Source organism: Epinephelus moara, chromosome 23, assembly GCF_006386435.1.
Source record: "Epinephelus moara isolate mb chromosome 23, YSFRI_EMoa_1.0, whole genome shotgun sequence".
Taxonomy (NCBI): domain Eukaryota; kingdom Metazoa; phylum Chordata; class Actinopteri; order Perciformes; family Serranidae; genus Epinephelus; species Epinephelus moara.
The window spans coordinates 23,419,490-23,435,078 of NC_065528.1; the positions used below are offsets into that span (position 1 = coordinate 23,419,490).

General features: G+C 43.3%; 1 protein-coding gene across 3 annotated transcripts in view; it reads right to left on the reverse strand.

The window, feature by feature from the left end:
- pcloa (piccolo presynaptic cytomatrix protein a) overlaps positions 1 to 15,589 on the reverse strand; it is an 88,472-nt gene that overhangs the window by 12,245 nt on the left and 60,638 nt on the right. For all 3 annotated transcript variants that reach the window (XM_050036722.1, XM_050036721.1, XM_050036720.1), the window contains 8 exons: positions 15,081 to 15,145; positions 14,563 to 14,747; positions 12,735 to 12,785; positions 12,378 to 12,508; positions 7,505 to 7,531; positions 6,376 to 6,469; positions 4,598 to 4,669; positions 4,263 to 4,509 (listed from right to left, as the gene is read on the reverse strand). In XM_050036722.1, coding sequence (XP_049892679.1) covers positions 4,263 to 4,509; positions 4,598 to 4,669; positions 6,376 to 6,469; positions 7,505 to 7,531; positions 12,378 to 12,508; positions 12,735 to 12,785; positions 14,563 to 14,747; positions 15,081 to 15,145 — 872 coding nt within the window. The remainder of the gene's footprint in view (positions 1 to 4,262; positions 4,510 to 4,597; positions 4,670 to 6,375; positions 6,470 to 7,504; positions 7,532 to 12,377; positions 12,509 to 12,734; positions 12,786 to 14,562; positions 14,748 to 15,080; positions 15,146 to 15,589) is intronic.

Here is a 15,589-nt window from a genome sequence, read left to right on the forward strand (position 1 = left end):
CCAAGAAGCATGAGTTAATATCTGCAGCGACTAAAATCCATCATAATCAACTTCATCCTTCATTTATGTCGCAGTCAGAAGAGGAGCTTTATCGGAGCACAGAAGACTGGATTGTAATGAATAGCACACAAACACTGCGGACTAGTGAGAAGCACATGAACAAACAGAGTACTTAGAGTCTTTCTCTCAGACAGAGACAGGACGGTAATATCTGACATGTAAAGCTAGAACATGAAACAGACAAATAAATCCAGAGAACATCACATATATATGTTTATGCAAAAGTAGACCAAACAAGAGGCAGGTAGACCCTGCTGACATTGTTAGTCATCTGTATGAACTATTGATAATCTCAATCTCAACATTAGTTTAATTTGAAATTACATGAATATAGTTCCTGTTTAAAGTCTGTTTATGAGTGTAGCTTTTCTTTTAATAAATATATTTAAAAACCTGTTTATATGCAACATATTTTAAAAGTATTCCTTTAAAAAAGTCTTTAAATGTCAACATTTAATTGTCAAACAGCTGATCAGGCAGTGTGATAGAGTATGAATGATGTGAGATGCGTGGATGTGGTGCAGAACAGGATCCATGCCGACACGTTTTTCTCTCAGGCCACTCAACACGTCGTCACTGGCTGACTACTAAAGCTCACTAATACCAATTCAATGAAGCACTGGGCGAGTCGTGACCACGGGCGGATTATGAGACAACGTCTCTCTGGGCACTGTTATGCAAAAGGCCCCACCACCTCTCCTACACAGGATCAAGACACATAGACTTTGTGGTGGTTTTGCTTCTTTTATTGTTGTTTGTGTCTCTTTGTAGTTGTTTTGCTCCTTTTTTAGGTTATTTTATTCTATTTATAGTCAATTTGTTTTTCTTTGTAGTCGCTTTGCATATCTCTATGGTTGCTTTGCCTCTTTTTTTTGTAGTTCGTTTGTGTCTCTGTGTCACCAATTTGTGTCTCTTTGTAGTTGTTTTGCCTATTTCTTAGTTGTTTTGTGTCTCTCTGTAGTCATTTTGCATCTCTCTGTAGTCATTTTGCATCTCTCTGTAGTTACTTTGTGTCTCTCTGTAGTCATTTTGTGTCTCTCTCTGTAGCTGTTTGTGTCTCTGTAGTTGTTTTGCCTATTTCTTAGTTATTTTGTGTCTCTCTCTGTAGCTGTTTGTGTCTCTCTGTAGTCATTTTGTGTCTCTCTGTAGTTGTTTTGTGTCTTTCTGTAGTTATTTTGCGTCTCTATGTAGTCATTTTGTGTCTCTCTGTAGTTGTTTTGCCTATTTCTTAGTTATTTTGTGTCTTTCTGTAGTTATTTTGCGTCTCTCTGTAGTCATTTTGTGTCTCTCTGTAGTTGTTTTGTGTCTCTCTGTAGTCATTTTGTGTCTCTCTGTAGTTGTTTTGTGTCTTTCTGTAGTTATTTTGCGTCTCTCTGTAGTCATTTTGTGTCTCTCTGTAGTTGTTTTGTGTCTCTCTGTAGTCATTTTGTGTCTCTCTGTAGTTGTTTTGTGTCTTTCTGTAGTTATTTTGCGTCTCTATGTAGTCATTTTGTGTCTCTCTGTAGTTGTTTTGCCTATTTCTTAGTTATTTTGTGTCTCTTTGTAGTTACTTTGTGTCTCTCTGTAGTTACTTTATGTCTCTCTGTAGTTGTTTTGTGTCTCTCTGTAGTCATTTTGTGTGTTCTGACACTTTGGGCCCCTGGCTCTATACCCGGTAGGCCCGTTCAGTAATCCATCCATGGTCATGACGCAGCAGACGTGGCAGCAGCACTGTGTTAACTCTCAGTGACTCACACGACAGTTTGAGACATTCATTTCCTGGTATTAGTGAGCTGTGTTGGGGGCCGTTAAGAAAAGCGTGTCTCGCTGCATGAATCTCTGGTGATGTGGTGCAACTTTCTCTCTGTCTTCCTGGCTCTTTTTTTTTTTTAGCTTGTAAGACTCCCCTCTCTCTTTCTGCAGGTGTGCGTTAGTAGCATCGCATCCTCTCTTTCTTTCACTCTCTCTCTCTCTCCGTGCTCCATCTGTGCGTCAGTCACACGACAGAGAGGAGACTCTTGGGCAAACTCTCACCTCCGATGCTCTGCGGCCTCTCTTCTGACACAGCCTTCCTGAGGGTCAGGTGTCGGCCGTCTGCTCTGCTCCCTTTGGCCGACACAACCGATGGCAGGGCCGGCAGCCAATCAGACTGGGCTCTCTGTATGGTGAGCACGCCCACTACGCTGTGTCTCTGGTGCCTCAGCGAGAGGCGGCCTCTTTGGCCTGGTTTGTTTGCGCAGGGTCAGGTGTCAGAGGGGTCAACGCCAGGAAACAAAGGTCATGGGGGTCGAAGTTTTTTTAAGATGGAAGGAGGGAGGAGCGAGATGGAGATTCAGAGAGCGGTTTATCTTCACCATGGCAACCAGCTTGACTGTCAATCACATGCAGCCACAGTGTGCAGTGCACATTCGCCCCCCTCCTGCATGTCACTAAGAGGCGGGCTGTGCAGCATCGACTGAGGTGCATCGTGAGTCCGATAGTTGTTCAAACAAAAAAGGGGGGTGTTAGCGGACTGCATGCACAGCCATCTCAGTGGAGGAGCTTCAGAAAAGCTGGTCGTTGTTTGTTAACAAAAAAAGGAAATAAAACAGAAGTCCAAAAAATAAAATGAAAAGAAAACTACCAAAAGAGGTTAATGATATTTCGGGGGAGGCGGGGGTGGGATTGCAACTTTCTTCTGTTTCACTGTTTGGATCAATCAGTCCAAAATGTGTAACTGCTACCTGGCGGCAGAAACCTCTCGAGTAGGCAGAAACTTCTTTCCGGCGAACTCAGCTTCATTAACTGAACTTGTAGCAACAAAATTTGCTAGTCTTGTCATTTGAGAGAGCTGGAGCTGACAGTTACTGACAGATTTTGCTGATTTGTTCCTTCAGAATATGTTGTGTAACTCTGCTGTCACTGTTTCAGATATGACTTTTTTTTGCCATACTGTCATCATATGTAAGGCTACTATATTTAAAACAGAAAGGAAATACTTCAACGTAGGTAAAAGCGATTATTTCTGTTTAACTTTATATTAAAGTAATATTAGAGAATACATTTTTGCCTGTTTAGTTGGTTTTAAAGTGGTTAAACTGGCCTTCATAAGCAACCATTACGCCTCTTTGGGTTCTTTAAAAAAGGAAAACTTAAGAAGGTCAAAGACAGTGTGCTACAGTACAGGTGAGGGCTCTACACACTTGTGAGTACATACAGAAGAGAAGCGGTGAGAGGTCGACACACTGTGAATACAACGGGGGAGGGAGAGGACCAGAGGGTGTAAAAGGGTGAAGGGAAACCAAGAATAGAAGAAAGGAAACTAAAGGAACAGAAAAAAAATAACAGAAGGTAGAACAGATGAGTGCGAGGAGGCCATGCTGCGTGGGCTTTATTTGCGTCTTGGTTTACTTGGTTGGAGGCGTTGCGGCGGCGGCTGCTGCTGTGACTGCTGTGGGGCATCGCCCGTCGCTACGGCAGCGCCTCCGCTGCTTCCTGCGCCGCCGTCCTGATGGTGTTGCCGCGCGGCACTTTTGCTGGAGCGTGAAGCGCCGTGCGAGCGAGAGTGTTGGCTGTGTCCGTGGCTGTGGCTTTGGCTCTGGCCCTCGGACGGGGAAGGCTTCGATGTGCCAGGGCTACTGTGAGATTTCTCGATAGTGGGCACCTGCGTGTCTAAAACAACCAGATTCACCAAATTACCAAAAAAAGCTGCTTTAACTTTACTTAACTTGTGTAACCATCAGTGGCTAATTCAGCCATAGTAACTGCCTTATATACGTCTATGATCTCAAAGCATCCTCATTAAATTTGAAGGTTATTTTTGCTACATTAGGGGTGCATTCAAAGCCTTCCACGGCCCTGTTACCCTCTGTGTTAGAAGAAAGATAGAGGGAAGCTAAGGCTAGGCCTCTGAGCTGGGTGACATCATGGCAACCAAGAAAACAGACCATGAGAAAGCAAAAAGCATGAAGCTGAAGCTACGATGGGGGCGCAAAAATGGGCATAGGAAGGTGCTGGTAGAAGGAAAAGACTGTGAGAGAGAAACAGGCGCACAGACACCGAGATAGTGGGGAGAAACAGACGAGAGAAGCAGTGACAGAGTAAGAGAGAGAGTGCGAGGAGGAGAGAAAAACAAGAAGACAAGGAGAGAAGAGGGAAACAGCAGAAGCAGCAGAGTACAGACGGTTTGTTAGGGGATGATAGTGAGAAAGTCGAGCAGGTGAGGGAAGTTCATCGTGTCCTACCCTTTGCCGGATCTGGAAAGATCCCGTGGCTTCGGCTCTTGATGACAGATGATTTTGGGGAATCCTGATTGTCATGTGCGGAGCCGGCGGTTTTAGGGGAGGAATGCTGCGACGAGGGTTTGGAGGAACCGTGTCGGCCCTGTCCTGAGTGGGAGCGCCGGTGGTGGTCCCCCTCGCTCTGCTCCTTCAGGGGGAGCCACCGCGGGACATTGTCCAGCTGGGTTGTGTTGGACAGGTCAATGAGAACCTGGGAACAAACACAATTCTTTAATAGGCATATGCATAAAACATGTATCTGTACACCAGTGAGCTGAACATACTGTCAGTGCTTTTACCTCCCCTAAGAAATCATTCGAGGAGCCCTTGTCGTAGTCCCACACGCTCACTTCCAGGGTCTTCTTCCTCAGCTGACACACACACACACACACACACACACACACACAGTCAAAGAGTTCGTCTTTATAATGACTAACTATCTTGGCTGGGCGCATAATGAAAAAGCAAAAATAAACCTTAAAGACGGAAACATATGATCGGGGCTTAAAGTGGGAGCAGACATCCAGCAGCTTAAAACAACAGACACCAGAAGTCCACAGATTTGCTCTGACTGATATGGGTCCAATGCATCTAAAATGGGATCTAAAATGATATAATTAAATCCCAATGGCATATCCATCTGCTCCGCTAAAACCAATGGCCACAATGCTAGAAGGCATGCCAGCAGAGACGAGGCATTATCATCGCTTTAACATGGACACTGTGAGCTCTCTTGCCTGACATACACTGACTATTGGGGAGTTATAGAAAGTATTCCTTTGTCAGGTTATAAATACACAGTCATTTAAAGTTCCTCTCCTGACATCCCTTCATGACTTAAAATGGCTTAGATGTAACTCATTAAAACGTTGTGTAAATATCTTGCCTTTTATCTTACTTCCTGTTTGCTTTACCGTCAGACAGCCAGCTAGCCATTTTAATTTGTGAAAACAGTGCCCACTACCCACCCTCGGGTCCCCACTGGTTAGCTAATGTTAGCCTTGGCCTTTGCACCACCCTGGTTAGATGGGAGCTAAGTTAGCTAGTGGCGCAGCTCATTCGCGATTACCACTGCTAACACTGTCCAGGTGGTGGGATGATGTTGGTGCGGCAACATGGTGGCCACCCTCAAGTCTCCCCCAGGTAGCCCTGGTAAGTCAGTGGCATTATTTTGAGATGCGAAAACCCTTTAGCATTGTTAACTATTTCAGCACCACAAGGATACTGACGCTGCTAACAGTGCTAACAGTGCTAGTTAGCAATGCTAAAGGGGGATTGCAGATCAAAATTGAGCTACTTACTCACCGGGCGACCTAGGGGAAGACTGGAGGGTAGGCACAATGTTTCCCCGGCAACATTTTTGGGCCAGGATGGCATTGGTAGTAGCAGTTATAACCGAATGAATTAGCCCCCGCCTGACCCAGGGAAGCGCAGCTGCAGCCAAGGCTAGCTATCCAGTGGAGAGCTAGCCAGCTGTCTGTCCCCCACCAGCCCCGGATGGTGCACCATGTAGTACATATGAGTAGCGGAATTAACCCATAGACCAACATGTGTAACTGGTCAAAAACACTTCCAGTGGTTAACCGATTAGCTTGACTATGGTATCAAACAGCTAATAACGTGTTGCTAATGTACAATAAACCTCGTTCCTGATCACCAGCTCTGACAAGTTGAAGAAAAAGTGGAACTTAGCCGGCAACATACAGATACATAGCGTGGCTTCTCCTCTGATAATTCTTGTTTCGCAGTAACTTGATGCTAATATGGAAAGCTCCACCCTGCAAATTGACAGGATTGGCTCCTTAGGTGTGTGATGTCACAAACCCTGGCTTTCAGAGTCTGTGTTGTTAAGACTGTCATGGATACACTGCAGTTCCAAGGCAGAAATGCTCAGCCATGGCGTTGACAGCTTATTTCGCTCATGATATGTCTAATGGCATACACAAAACCCCATATGCATAAGTCTGGTTAAGAACTTGATTTTCACTAGAGGGGGTCTTTAAGATAATACGACCCAGGTCTGTGACATTGGACGTGTGCATCTGTGCCTGCAAGAAATTTGTGTATGACCACATACTTGCTCCAGGTGGATGTTTTTATAGATGACAGTCTGGTTCCACTCCGGGTTGAGACTCTTTCCTGCGTGTTTGGACCTCCTCTTGTTCTCAGCACTGGGGGAACACATCACAACAAGACAAACTTGGTAACAGACACGCAAAAGCCCTGAATGAAAGCGGACCACCACAATGCAGTGAGCACAATATATTGGGCACAATGTAAGACAGTAGAAGGGAGAGAATGAATGTGATGCACATTGTTCGAACGGCAACAATGTATGGGCCTACGTGCATGGACGGCAGGGTACGATGTCAGGGCGGGCTGCAAAAAAGTCCACTTTGATGTCCATCAAGTCATTTAGTCTCAGAAAAATTTGACGTCCTAAAACAGGTGAAAGTGTCGACCTAATTCTTGTTTTGTTAAGCGCCAATGCAAAACCCTTGAAGATGTAAATTTGCAGTCTGACTTCACCTGTTTTAGGAGAAAGTATTTTACATCACAGCAGACTGACTGGAACATAATGACTTGTTAAGGTGGATGTTTTTTGCAGTGTGTGGGGTTAGAGTTAAGATTGTAGGATATGGGTAAGTCTGTCAGAGTTAGTTTGGTAAAGACAAGGACAATCTACTGTATATTAGAAAATAATGGGATGGATAAGGACTGCATAGCAAAATAATGGGAGTGTGTACTGAATGTGACGGGGCATCGAAGGTACGGTATGATGTCAGGGCACGATGTAGGACATTACTGAGGGGTTTTAAATCACAAAACAGGGACAAACTAAAGGGTGTCAGATTCAATGTTGGGATATCAAATTACAATGGGAACAAAAACAGACCATCTACCAGGAAAACACAACAGTCAGCCGGGAAAATGTTAATCATCAGCACAGGGGAATATACGTTTATTAATGTTATATTAAGGAGATGAGAAGATATTTAGGTATTCTACTAGGCCTAAAGGTGGGTGGAACATCATGAGAATATGGGGACCGGGGGAAAATGCACAGTTTAAGGGAGTTAGTGGAACTAAACAAACTGATTTGTATCAACAAGCTTCCGAAAACAAATTTAGGACGTTTTGTTACCTCCACCAAACTGTCCACCAAATTTCAACCAAAACAGAACCAAAGTGGTCAAGTCACATACCTGGCATTCTGGACAACCATGACCTGACTGAGGGGGTCCAGCATGCATTAAATATAGAGAACAACATACAGAAACAATCGTCAGAGGGAGGGAGGGGGGTCAAAGAGTGTCTGTGGACTGTGAGTGTGTGTGTGTGGGAAGGGGAGATTATTGTAGGTTTAGGTTCAGAGTGTGATTCATTGAGTGCGTGTTCAGGACAAGGGCAAGAGCGGGGGACTGTGGTGTGCTGCAGCGGTGGATTGAATCTGTGCTTGAGTGTCTCATGAGTTGTGTTGAGAGGGCTTTCAGGTGATGTAACGCATCCATTGGCAACCGTGGTGGAGATCTGCTGCTCGTGGAACAGCTGTGGACAGCTGGTCGCATTTATAAATCTTCCTCGGTGCTACGACTGGAGCTGCATCCTTCTGTGTGCAAACACAAAATCCCATCTAATTTGTGTTTACATAGTTTGTTAGCTGTAAAATCATCATTTCTTTACATAGCACGACTGTGTAGAGCTGAAAGACTGTTTTTCAAAATGTGAAAATCACAGCAATTAACACTATCTTGGCTGATACCACGTTACAGTGCGACAGATTCCTGCAGAACAAGCCAAATTTGGACACTAATGTACGATAATTTATCAAACTTTGCACTTTCAGCAGGAGTTATGCTTCTGTAGAGATTTGCGTAAAGGCTTAAAGCGAAGGTAGTTATGCTCCGACAGAAAGTGTGACCATCGCCATAGGAGTGTGCATGCATTCAGTGAAGGTCAATCTACATTACCTTACTTCAATTTCACCTAAGTAAATGAAAAACAGCAACATGTGGATTGTTTCATTCATCGTTTTAGTACCATTGTTTTATCTCCGAGGCTTTGTAAAGTAACTTAGCTCATCTATAATAATGGATGCTTTTTATTCTTCTGTAGGTGTTAAAGGAAATGGCCACTTTAGAATGAAAATACAGACAGTACTTACTCACCCTCATGCCGACAAAGTGTAGTTTTTTAATCCACAAAACTCGTTCGGGGTATCGGAGGATAACAGCTAGCCGGGAATAACAGCAACGCTTGAAGTGCACGGAACCCACATTTTGAAAATGTATTAAAACTCTGCTAATATATTTCAGAAACGTCAGAACGGCTCATCCGTCGTAATCCAAGTGCCCTGAAGCCTTGAAAAGACTTGACTTGAAAAGACGTAATTTTCTCCACTTTTGTAGCATCATGATGGCTGATGGCTAGTGGTGGTGCTAGTTCTCGAGTCTCGCGCGAGTTGCCATGTAAACACAGCATGCCCGCAGGCTAACTGACCACGGTGAGAAATGATGCTATAAAAGTGGAGTAAATTACGTCTTTTCAAGTCAGTTTTGCATGCCGGGGCTTCAGGGCACTTGGATTACGACAGACGAGCTGATCTGACGTTTTTGAAATGCAGTAGCAGAGTTTTATTACATTTTCAAAATGTGGGTTCCGTGCACTTCAAGTGTATGGAAAAATCTGGCTAGCTGTTATCCTCCTATATCCCGAACGAGTTTTGTGGATTAAAAAACTACACTGGACTTCTTGTCGGCATGAGGGTGAGTAAGTACTGCCTACATTTTCATTCTAAAGTGGCCATTTCCTTTAACTAACTTTGTCTACCGAAAAACCAAGGCAATCATATATTTTCCTCATAAAGCAAATGTGTTTAATGTTATAATTTACCATGCGGTTGATTACTTGGCTATCTTATGTTACTGTTTGGGAGCCAGACCCAGACATGCTGTCAATCAACCTATTGAAAGGAATTTCCCAACTGACATCTGTGTGTGGAGCCAATATGGGTACAAAATGGGCTGAAAAATGCATCCTATATAGGACTGTTCACAGTGGTGTAGTGGTAATTGATGAGGTGGGTGTACTACTAGGTAGATGTTACTAATGAGGAAGTGGGCATACTCTCCTATATATTACAATGGCTTTTTAGCTGATAGGTGGGTATACTGTAACTGGATAGAAAACGAAGTGTGTATACCCCGTATACCTGGGTATACCCTCCACTAAACCACTGACTGTTCACAGGTTCCATATTGACCCCATGTCAATTACCCACATGAGTGGGTTTACCCAAGTGAGCCCCAGATAAGGTACCCATTTTGGGCCCATCACAGTTGTTACCCAGGTTAGCCCTAGCATAACCGGTGTGGAGCTCACTTGGGTGAACCGACCCATGTGGGCAATTGACCTATGGCTAAGCCCCGCCCTCAAACGCGATGAGTCAATCACAGTGCGTATAGCCATTCCCATACACTCGGACATTCTCTGCCTGGATGTCCATTGAATTACAGAAAGTCCGTTTCGTTCGGTTTTATGAGCTTTTTCTGAGATTTGATGTTTAAAAATGTTCAAACGGTGTGCATGGGGTACATGCAACTCCGACACAAGATATCCTGAGAGGCTGGGCGACGAGGTGTATTTTTTACCCTTTAAACCACATCTCAACCGAGAAAAGTGTCTCCTTTGGATAAAGTTGTGTGGTAACGTTAGACCACAACATCAACTCAACGTGAATAAGATTAACAATGATGTCTACATCTGTTCTAAGGTAAGTCAACATTGTGTTTGAGGCAACATATTGTCACTTTGCTGGAAAGAAATATAAAGTTATCTTTAACATCTCTAGCTAACGTTAGCTAAAGTTAGCCTAACGTTAGCTCCTAGCTGCGTTGTTCATCATGTCACCTTGTTTGCTGGGAGTTCATTAGCCTATTTTGTTCTAGTTTTGTACTTTGGTGATCGTACATCATTGTTAGCTGTTGTCCAAAGGGCTCTAGTTAAGCTAGCTAAGCTAACTTCTGGAGCATAGCTTCATTAACTTATCTGTAATCGCAGAGATAACAAAGGTTGGCAAACGTTATGCTGAATGATTCAGTGTAAATACTGTAGCACCAAACTAACGGAAAGACACTCTTGGTAAAGATGGTAAAAAGGCCGTTATCCTTTTCTCATATTCTGAGCCAAAAACCTTAACTTCAGTGGCACTGTGATGCACCAAAATTTGATCGTTATGTCTCCAAAAATCATCAGTTGCCTCCTGCGAAATGCCGTGTACTGTGACACCTGCCATAGCGCCGGTCACTGAATGTTGATAGTTTGTCTGAGTGAGTGGATGAGGCGTGGCTTAGCCATAGGTCAATTTGCACGGGATCAATATAGAATGGACAATGTCGTATGGGTCCCAGTTTTCAGCCCATTTTGTACCCACTTGGGCCCCACATACAATTGTTGGTTGGGTTGTTCATTCAATGTGTGGTTGATTCTGTAAATTCAATGTCTCTAATCAGTTTAAGACATTACTCACCTCAATTATGTCTATTTTACTCGAAATGTACATTTAACTGAATGCAGAATTATGAACAAAATTTTCTTCTTGTGATCCACATTTCCATCACAAATGATAATCTACCTTTGGATATTCAGGTAAATTACATGCATTGCATTTTGACTTCAGATCATGTTCAATAACCTGAGAAATGTCTTCTTTCCTATAGGGTGATACAGATTCTTTCATGTTTGTCTCACAGATAAAGACATTTGTTTACACTGTCTCCAAGATGTATTGATTTCCTGATTCCTCCTATGTTTTCTTCTATGTTGTTGTTTGCTAAACCTGATAATCCGTACAGGTATGACAGAAACACACACGCAAACATGTCCCCTGCTGAGACCCATGTCACTTAGGCGCAGCCTGGAGAAGCATAACTCCGCTTTATACATGCTGACATGTATTACTTTTGCCAAATCACGACATTTCCCCTTCTGTCCCGGTTCCTATGTATTAAAATCTTATTTATAACCACCCGTTTCACTACAGCAGCTCCATGTGGTTGCCAGGAGATCTGTGATGCAACTGAAAAGCCTCTGTATGGATTGCAGTCGGTGCTCTGACAGCTGTGAGCATGTCCATGTATACACACATGTAGCATATACACGGGTATTTGCACGCATGTGCTTATAAGTGTGCATGTCTCCGTAACCACTTCCACTATGGCGGCTGCGGGGCTTGTGGGTGCCGCTCTCCCAGAACCTTTAGCATAACCCTTTGCCTGTCTAAAAACCCCACAGTGGTGTTTGCATCTGCACATGTCAGACTGAAGGCCTGTGAGAGTGGCGGCTGCAAAGCCGACAAACGTATATTACTGCTTTTATCTGAAACAATCCCAGGAAAAAAATAAAAACACTCTCTCAAGGGACCTCAAACAGAAGAGGAGGTGGGAGTCAATTACATTACAGTGCTATCACAGTGGGAAAGGGAGCTCTGGACTTATGAGAGAGTGTGGATCGTATTGCAGGTAAATATGAGAGCTATTGATTTTGACTGCACTCACACCTACAGTAGAGCTCCCATCAACGGGGGCGACATCAGCACAAGTACACCAGCAACTTCATATCATTTACATAATGTTTGTGTCATTCATGGGCTGATGAGTGCTGTAACAGGAAGTTCATATCACATACTGCTGGAACTACATTATAAAACATAGCATACGATGGACCTGATGTGTAGTGTGTAGGTGCTATGGAACTGATACCAAAGACAGGCCATGTGCTGCACACTGAAAGATGTCATGGTAAGCCAAAATCAATCGTAAATCGATTTTAAAATGAATGGAAATTAGGTTTGAGCTTAACGAACTGGCTACCTTTGTAGCCTGGATGTAAAATGGGGATATCTAAGCAGGTGTATCACTCAAACTCCTTCTCTAAAAGTGGCTGAAAAAGACAGTAAACTATAAGAACAGTCACATTTTACACACTCTTTTCTTATTCTGTATCATTCATCCTAAAATGGCCTTGCTCCTGTTCTGAACTACTTAAGGTGTGCTCGCAGGTTCCAGGCCCTTGACTCACCCTCTCCCTGGCAGGAGATACACTTTAACAAACGGGTCAGAGTAGCCATTGTTGTCCCGCGGGGAGAGGTTTCTAGCCTGCAGGACGTGGACGATCAAGTTGCCAAGCTGCTTGTCGTAGTGGATTTGAAGCTGCGGAAAGAAACACATTGAATTACAATGGATTCCAATGCATCCGTGGAGAGAAACAGTGTGAGAGAACTATGTGAAACTCACTTTACTCGGTATATTTATTAAATCTAATGTTTTTTGAAATGCGGAAAGACACAGTAAAACTAACAGTGATCACATTCTGTACTACATCTAAAATATCAACTAAATTTAAACGTGGCAGAGCTCATCCTTTTGTTTCACAGACCTGGATCTCTCCGGAGACGGGGTGGGACTGGGTTTTCGTTCCCTCTGCAGTCTGTAAGAAATAAAAGCAACATGCTTAGATACCGCTGTAGGTGGATCTGGTGGGTGTTCATACTGTACACTATGTACAATAAATACTTTGCTGTGCTTCCTGCAGTGCTTGAGGCTAATCAAGTTAAACTCTTAATGCATGTTTTACTTTTTATTTTAGGTAAATTATAAGTGGTGAATTCTAACATAACAATTCTTTGCTAAATGTTATATTGATAATAAAAGAAGAGCTGTCCTATGAGGCAGATTTTAAAGGAGCTCTATGTGATTTTCAGAGCGTATTTATGATTCAGAGGTTGTCTGCACATGGTTCTCATCATGGAGGTGGCTAAGCCGGCAGCTAACGGTGCAAACAGCACTAACAATAGCAAAAGTGCTGACAGAGCTAACGGTGTTAACAGGTGGGGAACCAGATGACATTTTTTTTTTCTTGGATGGTAAAGGCATGACCCTCCCTCAAAACATTTCCCTCAGTGGAAACGAAGCTTTTATTTCCTTTAATTTCACAGATAAGAAACAATAAATTGTGAAGACAATAAAGCCTCCAGAAAAACAGCATTTTAAGTCTTGTGTGTGATTTATCCTGGCTTCATATGAGCAGAGGAAATCTCCGCTTGTTGCTAAGCTAATTTATACAATGTAAAATGCCATAGGCTTGTGCTAATAACGTTAGCATGTTATATTTGTTTGGAAAACATGTATAATGTATAAGACAGTTGTTTTGTCAGTGAACCTTGTGAGTTGTAATGGAGACGAATTTTGTAACGTTACCTTTGTTAAATGTTGCTGTTGTCCCTGGCTTCATATGAGTAGAGGAAAAGTCCGCTAGCCACTAGGCTAAATTATACAATGTAAATTGGCATAGGCTTGTGTTAAAAACATTAGCATGTTGTATTTGTGGGGAAAATGTGTCCAGATAAAGACAAGTGTTTGTCTGAGTTATAGTGAAGCTGATTTGTGTACTTGCGTTTGAAATTGTCTCTGTAAGCCATGTTTAATGTGTGTTTTGAATCAACTAAACTTTACAGCACTTCACAGAAACCCCGCCACACTAGTGTTTTGGAGGTGTAACTGCAGAGTGACAAAGAGACACTCCACCGCACAAGTATAAATGCTCACAACAGCGTAGGCCATATGCATCGGCTACGGTGTAGGCTCTGCTTAGCACTGACACACAAGTATAAATCCTGCTTAAAGGGGCTAAAATTCATGCGTTCAACCGGGTGTTGTGTTTCCATCAACGCTGATCAGAGCTGGAGCTGATAAATACTTGTGACTCCTGCAGTGTCATTTGACCAAGGTTTGAATGCTGATTGTAACCTTTCCCATGACATAAAGAAGCCACATGTTAGCCGGTGTTAGCAGGTTTTTTGTACAGATGAAAAGTTGCTAGATTGGTAAAATATCATGTGACAACCTGACATCTCAGGCTGTTCATCAGCCTCTGATATAAAGCTCCTTTATCAAACCCTGTGTAATGTGTAAACAAATATGTTCCCCAGCTTTTATGTTTGAACTGGGAAAACAGGAAACTATAAATACGAAATGAGTTTAAACAGTGATAATGGCTGCCAAAGCTCCCTGGGAACTGGGAAGTTAACAGTGTTGTAAGGACTAAATGGAAACTGCAGATGTATGAATAATGAGAAAGCAATTTGTCCAGCAATTCATAATGATACTGCACTTCAGGGATGTACTGTAAGGCGCAACGAAAACTACAAATTCTTAAAAACGTTGAGCTCAATCTGTTCTCAGCTGAACATGACAAACGGACTCGCCTTGCTGCTGTGGCGTTTCTTGCTTACGGACGGTGATCCTGGCTGACCGGGGCTGGAGGTCGCTGAGGTGGTGGGGGGCAGACCGGAGGAAGAGGTGGAGGTGGGAGCCTGCTGCTGGGACACCTTCTGTAGCTCAGCCGCCAGCTGCTTGGGGTCAACACCTGGAGACCTGGGAGGTCTGTCACCTAGAGGGAGTCACACCAGACACACAAGATCATCATTACGCATCCACAGGGAGAGGGCGACAGGAAACCTTTACAGGGTGGGAGCTCTTTTTAAAACAATCTAATAGTCCTAGTGTAATGCAGACAGAAAGAGGAAATAGGCCACCAGTAATACATGTCTGAGCTGGAGAAAAGAGAGAATTGTAGATGAAAGCATTATGACAAGAGAGTCTAAAAATTGCAAGAGACAAAAGTTAATTGGGAAATACTAAGAAGGCAGAGACGGCAGTGGGGAGGAAGTGAGAAGCAGCGATCACATGCTGGGATTGGAGTTATAAAAATACTTGAGCTTACTTTTGCTGTGCTCCTGGAAATCTAGGTGCTCTGAACCGTCTGACTCAGCCAGCATGTTGAGATCACTGAAACACAGGAAGTTAATGTGCCATATTACAATTCAAAGGAGAAAAAAATAAGTAGAGGAAAAGGACATGCACTGTTCTTATGTTTTGATATGAAAAGTAAATGCACAACAAGTTGTATATAACCCAGTTAATCATGAGCAAGTAATTCCTGTACAACCCATGTTATCAGGAAGGCTGCGATCATGTAAACCTCTGCCACCCGGGACTTTCCCCAGGAGACTGGTGTTCGGAATCGTCTGAAATCTCTTGAGTGCTTTCAAACCTCCTTCAAAGTTACCTGGAGTTGGTTCGTGTTCTCACGGCAGCATTTACAAGCGGACCAGATCAAATGTCTTGCGCGAGAAAGCTGCTCTTGATTGGTCAGAATTTCCATGTGGGAAAAATCCAGGAAGTAAACAAAACGTTGAAGAAGAGTACACTTGCAAGATAAATGTGACACTT